Source organism: Gallinula chloropus (genome assembly GCF_964237585.1).
Source record: "Gallinula chloropus genome assembly, chromosome: 18".
Classification (NCBI taxonomy): domain Eukaryota; kingdom Metazoa; phylum Chordata; class Aves; order Gruiformes; family Rallidae; genus Gallinula; species Gallinula chloropus.
In genome coordinates, this window is record NC_140103.1 from 510,624 (window position 1) to 517,565 (window position 6,942).

The 6,942-nt window shown below is 56.2% G+C and overlaps 1 protein-coding gene across 2 annotated transcripts in view; it reads right to left on the reverse strand.

Annotated features, from left to right (window-relative positions):
• LMX1B (LIM homeobox transcription factor 1 beta) overlaps positions 1 to 6,462 on the reverse strand; it is a gene marked incomplete at both ends in the record, with an annotated part of 91,496 nt that extends 85,034 nt beyond the window's left edge. For both annotated transcript variants that reach the window (XM_084272576.1, XM_084272575.1), the window contains 2 exons: positions 5,823 to 6,009; positions 6,324 to 6,462. In XM_084272576.1, coding sequence (XP_084128702.1) covers positions 5,823 to 6,009; positions 6,324 to 6,462 — 326 coding nt within the window. The remainder of the gene's footprint in view (positions 1 to 5,822; positions 6,010 to 6,323) is intronic.
• Between the last annotated feature and the right edge of the window lie 480 nt (positions 6,463 to 6,942).

Below are 6,942 nucleotides of genomic sequence, written 5' to 3' on the forward strand. Positions count from 1 at the left end.
TGTGCCGGGGCGGGAGACGTACGCGTGTCGGTGCGCCCACAGCCCTTGCTCCCCGGTGCGGAGCAGCCACGGCCGCGGCTTCCAGCGGGACTTTCATCACACCCAGGGAGGGCCCCGGCCCCTTCCCCTGTGCACCAAAACCTCCCACTGACTTGCACACCGAGTACGCGGGGAACTCGAGCTCGCCTCTAACCATTTGCTCTGCCTGCCGCGCTGCTCATTCCAGGACGGGGTATTAAATGAGATGGAATCAGTTCCTGTTACAACAAGAAGCAGCAGATTTAACCCAAATTTGAATTTTGTCTGGAATGAACAATAAAAATCACAGCTGCATCGTGAGAAGCGTGCTCCTTGTTCTCCTCAAAGTTTCCTCCCAGCTACCTGGCTGCACCGAGCCGCCTCTCCCTGATGCTGAATGTGCACCCAACTTCCAAGCCCAGCACAGCAGAGCATATCTTAAGATGCACCATGCTTTGTAGGTCGCTCCACAATGGAGCCCAGCAAGAGGGGTTTACAGTTGAAATACACTAATAGCGTAATTAGTCTAAGAAGAGGCATTACACTCCAGCTATTTTATCATGATATATTATTGATGGTTGTAAAGGTGTGATGTATGCCTTTGAAGTAGTTCAAAAGTTCAGGCCAAAAACTGAGACATGGGATTTCCAAAGGAATATACAGTGTTCCCGCCTGTGGTGTGTTTCAGTGAAGAAATTTTTGCAGTTCATCTCATATTTATCGGTCATTTTTTTCAGGCCAGCAGTTAAGTATTACAAATTTTCCTCTTACTAATCTAATCACATATTGCCTGCACCCCAAAGATCCTCCCCATCATTTCGTACCGTGGGTGCGTTGTGCAGATTACCTATCACCATCGCAAATTACTCTGCCCAGTCAGGTTACCACAAATACAGAAACCCAAAGATGTCTCCCCAGACTCCTGAAACACGTTCCGCTGCAGCTCCCTGCTCCGATCTGCTCAGCCTGACTCCAGACCAGCTCCAGGCCGGTGGCCTGTCCTGCTCAACGCCGGCACCGCTATCTGCCAGCAGCCCCCTGCGTGGCACAGACTGACTCCTGCTGACACAGGGGGACCTGAGGGGGCTCTGCTGACGTCATCGGCAGAAATAACAGCTACATTTCCTCAGCACTCCTGCTTTTGGAATTGTTTCGAGGTGCTACAGATGATGGACCGTAGGGAGACTTTGTAATGGGGCTGATGGGGCTGATAGCGCAGGGCTGGACGGGCTTCCAGCAGAAACGCCAGCGTATTTCAGTGACTTCTAAAAGCATTTTTAGTGGATGACATAACTTCAATCATTACTCCATGTCCTGGGCATGTGCTCAGGCTACTCCTCATCTCGAGGTTCAAGTCAGTTTTCCTGCCATCTCCTAAGGACACGGGTGCAGGGACAGAGCCAGCCTGACACAAGAGGCAACTGACACAGAGGAGACACCGCTGCTGCACGCAACTCTGCCGAGTTCACATGATAAACGGCTGCAGCGACGAGCGTAACGGCACGTCTGGTGCTCCTCAGCTAAAAACAAGGGAGGGGAAATTTTAAAAAGTAGAACTGAAAACAAACAAAACCTTGCTGTTAGCACAGGGTCGTTACCCGTCCTGTGTGCAGCAGAATCTGGGAGCTCGAGTCGCCTCCCGCACCGCGGCTCCTGCCTACATTCCACAGTCTGCGCTCGGCACAGCCGTGCGCTCGCTCCCTCTGGAAGACAAACAGCATTCACCAAAATAACCGACATTTACTGGGGGAAAGCTTTTGTCTTATCTCAAATATAAAACGCGGCTGAGCTGGGAAGCATCAGCCTCAGAGCCACACTCGTGTGAAAGCATTTCCAAAATCTGGAGAGGGCAACGTCCCCCCACAGCAACGGGGCTGCACAGCCTTTTCTTTCCTTCCTGCGAGGTACACTCTGCTCCGGGCTGACTGCACGTAAAAAATAAGCCCACAGACCAGAAAGGACACAGAGATGCAGAACAGTACAAAGACAAACCAGAAATACACAGTAAGTCTTTTTTAACAGCATCCGGTAACGATGCTGAAACAATGCCTGACAGATTGTGAGGAATCCAGGAAAAATCTAAATATTTCTCTTTCTCTTACTACTCAAAACTTAGAATATATAAAAGAAAAATTCTGAAATAGCACCCGTGACTGTTTGCCATCCTATCCTGTGAATAAATGACCTCTTCAACAGCCCTCATGTTCAAAGCCAGAGCAGGAACACAGATCTCTCTAGAAAGCAGACGTATTTCTCACATATGAAATATGTAACCTGAAACACAGAGGATCTTTTTTCAACATCACCAATAACTAAGGCAAATCGTTATGAAATGTTGGTAATGAGATAAAAACAGACCAGAAAAGCACAATCTCAAAAAAAAAAAAAAAGAAGAAGAAAGAAAATGCACAAATGGGGAGGAAATGTAGTATTTATATGTAGTATTTATAGTTATCAACCTTTTATAGCAGGAAGCACTGAGTGGTACAATAAATAAATAAATTCATCTACACAAAGAACCAGAATATAACCACTGCAATCCCCTGTTTTTGATAAATATGCATGCTGAAGGATTCAGTTTGTCAGGAAGAAAATATCTTCTAAAGAAAAAAAGTGCAAGTGGAGGGTCCACCCGTGCAGCAATCCTGCAGCCTGGCAAAGCCTCGCTAACAGCAGAGATCCTGCTCGACTGGGGCTCGCCGGAGCGGGTCTCCCTGCTGCCGCCGCACTAGTGGGTTATTTTTCTCCCCTTGAAAAACCTTGCAATCAGATGTACCTGTGACTCTCAGGATCTTAAATTTTAGTAAAATTAAGCAGTTTGCATTACAGCAAAAGATCAGGACACACTCATGAAAAAATCTGTCAAGCCCCTTGAATAAAAAGGGTCTGAAATACATGCATAGCTTGTCCCACTGGTCCCACTGATGTACCGATGATGTTTTTTGTGATAAATTACACTTATAGGGCACCTCTGACTACTTCAAACTGTGCTTGGACCACTAATCCATCTCCCCCAGGATTTATTCTAACATTCCAAGCATTGGGGTAGCTTCAAACAGGCAACAGTTTTATCAACAAAAAAAAAGAAGGGAAAGAAAAAAGAAAACTGTTTTCACCCTTCCCCCAATGTGAAATGCCCTCATCGAGGATGGGCAGCAATCATTCCTGACCCAGTGAAAGGTTTAAGGTCTGATATCTGACCCATCAGAAGCTTGCTTTCATTAGAAAGACGAGACACCAGTTTTCCAAAGATATACACACAGCACTTGATTATAGTCCTGGGAGTTCTGGAGAAATCTGACCTTTAAATTACATTACTATGTACAGAAAAATCTATTTAAAGCAAATTTCAGTAACTAAGATATTTAAGTAATCTTTATTCTCTTTTTTTTTTTTTTTCCCCAGAGAAATTAGGAGTGGGGATAACGAAAAGCGTCTGATTCTCCTGATACTGTCCCTCCTCTGTCCTGATACTGTTCCACCTCGCTGCTCAGAAGCAGCGTAGAGGCATTTCAGGTCCCGGATTGTTACAGCAGGATGGCGGCTGTACCGGCACGCCGAGGTGACCTGCACAACTTGCTCCCTGCTCCCTCTCTCCGTTACCGATAAAACCCACCACCAGTCCCGCGCAGCCATCAGAACCCTGTGTGTACAAACAGCTATTTCCATCCTTCAGCTGCCACAAAAGACTATTTCTCAGAGTGTAAGCGGCAGCAGAAGGGAGGCACGCAACGAGCTCAGAGTAGTTTCACATCTTTGCTCTTTGGAGCTAATAAAATTTCAGAGAAAACAAATTTTGCCTCGGCGTGCCTCCCCCCCTCCCCAGGAGCTGCTGCTGCTGTCAGTCCTTGGGGGCACACACAGCAGGTTACCATGTAATGTCACACTAGGTGCTGGGATTCAACAAAGGCTAACATGTTGATATCTTTTTATTGCTCGTCAGCCTGGTTACCCCATTTCCCCCCTATACAATCGGGCACCTTTGATACTGCGGGAAGTTGTGACGCGGTGACATTTCTATTCTGGCTCGGGAGAGGATCCCTGGTTTTACAAAGCCGAGGTCCCAGATCTTCCTCCCTAAGTCTCCAAGAGGGATCGTTTGCTCTACAGAATCCAAAGATGGGACTTAGAGGGCATGTTTCTTTGTAATTAATGTAAATATTTACATCGCCAAATAATGCTTTTTTTGGGTAGCAGAAATTCTGTTCTAAATTATTCCCTGATCAAAAAAAAAAATAACTAAGGTGAGACAAGCTGGAGAGGCAGAACTTCCACCGACCGGTAACTGTGGCTGCCAGGGGCCGTTTTATTTTGTGCAGAAGTAAAAGACAAAGTCGGCGGACACGCTCCCCACAGAGGGGTCTGAGAAAGGAGAGGCCGAGCAGCAGCCCCGGCCCCCAGGACAGCTGGATCGTGGCGGCCCAGCGAGGGAAGCACTGTGCAACTTTCATGTGAAGTGCCCGGGCCCGTGGCAGACTCTTTGGTAGCGTGCTGGTGATGGCTGTGGTATGAAATAACACGTTTTGTTGTAATTCCTAAACAGGGGGACATTTATCTGGGCCATTTATACAAGAGTTATAACCCTAACAATATTTATACTCAGCATGTCATGTTAGCATTTACTACCAGTTTCCATGGAGATGGATTTTCATGCTGTAGCTATGAAATGCACATTGTTGCCACTAAGCCACTTCAGGCCTTTCTGGAAGCCTGCTGAATGCCTGACAAAAGTTGATGCAAACCAATAGTTGTTGTTCTTTGTTTGTTGCCAGACTTCTAGCAGAGCCATATTATGTCCCAGTGATTGAAGTGCCCGTGTTCGCCCCCCTCCCGGCACAAAAAGGATCCTCAATTTCGGTGACAAGCATGAAGTGGGCTTCTGCAGGGGAGGACAAACACGGCGCGGGGCAGGGGCTCTGTCTCCGCGCAGGGACGCGGCGCGGCGGGGGGCCGCCTCCCGACAAAGCCTGACATTTGGGGATAAAGCCTAAGCGGGATAAAGCGCGGGCAGCGCCCGGCCCGGGAGGGACGGAGCCAGCGCCGCGCTCCTCCTGCCGCGGCCGGCCGCGGAGGCACGGCCGGCGCCAGTCCCTGCGGCTGGGCCCCGCGGGCATCGCCGCGGCCGCCCGCGCCCCCTCCGAGCCCGACGGCGGCCCGGCGGGACGGCGGCGGCCCAGCGCCCGGTACCGGAGCGCATCGACGGCCCCGCCGAGCCCCGCTCGGGCCGCCCCGGCCCGGCCCCGCCGAGAGCATCCCGCGGCTGCCGCCGCGCTCTGCGGGCGGGTCAGCGCCCAGGACAGGCGGCGCGGCGCTCCCCGGGGCTCCCGGCGCGGCGCGGAGCGGCTCGGAGCGCGGCGCCGCCGGCGCTGCCCGGGCGGCGAGAGGCGCAGCGCGCCGGGCCGAGCGGGGCAAGAGCCGGGCCGAACCGAAACGGGCCGCCCCGCCGCTGCCCCGCTCCATCGGCGCCGCGGGGTCGTCCCGGTCCGCGGCGGGTCCGAGCGCCGCGCAGCGCGGCGGGCGGCTCCCCGCTCGGGACGGCGCCGCGGCTCCGAGTTTCTCCGGTCCCGCCCGCTGCCACCCGGCGCCGGGGTCCCCGCTCGCCGGGGCCACCACCCGCTCCGCTGCGGGCCCCGGCGGGGCGTTTCACCGCCGCGCCAGGGTCCGGACGGCGGCCCGCTCGGAAACACGCTCCGAGCCCGCGGCGCGCCGCCGGGCCGGGCCAGGCCGTCCCGCCAGGGCTCCCCCGCCGGCGGCGGCACCGCGCCGGGCCCCGCCGAGCCCCGCCGGCCGCGGCGCGCCCTTACTGTTGGTAGTCCTGCTTGCAGTAGAGCTTTCGGTCCCGGAAGTAGCAGCTGGTGGTGAGGGCTTGCTGACACGCCGCGCACTGCAGGCACTCCTCGTGCCAGGAGGACTCGTTCACCCGCATCAGAAACCGGTCCGAGATGGGCCGCTGGCAGCCCTCGCACACGGCCTGGTGCTGGCAGTCCGACCCTGCGAACGGCAGACAGCAGCGTGAAGCGCCTGCCCCGGCCCCGCTCCCCCGACCCGACCCGACCCCGGCCCCGTTCTCCCGGCCGCGGCGCGGGCGACTCGGCCCGGCCGGCCCCGCAGCTCAGAGTCATCGGGCTCGACGCCCGCCGCCGAGCCCCGCGCCCCGCGAACGTCGGTGCGAAAGTTCCGCGCCCGCCGGCCGCCCGGGGCGAGGCGGCCGCAGCCCGGCCGGGCCACGCCGGGGCGCAGCCGCGGGCACCGAGCGGAGCACGGGGGCGGCTTTTGGCGCAGCCGAGAAGCGAGCAGCAACTCACCCAGCAGCACTCCTAACGTGGCCGGACCCGAGCGCAGAGGGTGGTCTTCCATTTTAATACCGTCCAGCATCTTTGAGCAGTCCGACTGGCCCCGCGTAAAGCACCTTTCCAAGGACTCGGGACCTGTTGCGATATCCATAGGGCGGGCGGCGGCGCTGCCCGGCGCTCCGGGGCGGCGGGGGAGAGGCGCTGCCGGGCGGCGGGGCCGGCTCAGCCTCGCGTCTGGCCGAGCTCGGGGACACTCTGCGGCCGGGAGGAGGGAGTCGCTTTTATTTTTATCTGGGAGACATGAGGAGCGTTTCCTGCCCGGACTTCCAGAGACGGGGGGCAGAGGGAAGAGCCGGCGCCGCTGCCCATGGGGGCAGCCCGCGCTACACGGGCGCGCACATGCCGCGCACACGGCGCAGGGCAGCCCGCGGTGTCACCTGCTCGCCGGCAGCGCCGGAGCCCCACGCCCTCCGCGGAGGGCCCTCCCGGGGCCGGGCCGGGCGGAGCGGCGGGGCCGGGCGGGGCGGCGGGGCTTCCCCGGGCTCCGCAGCCCATGTGCCATGCGGCGTCCCGAGGAGCCGCGCCGTTTAGAGCAGGGGCCGCGGCGGAGGAACACACCCCCCGGCGCCTC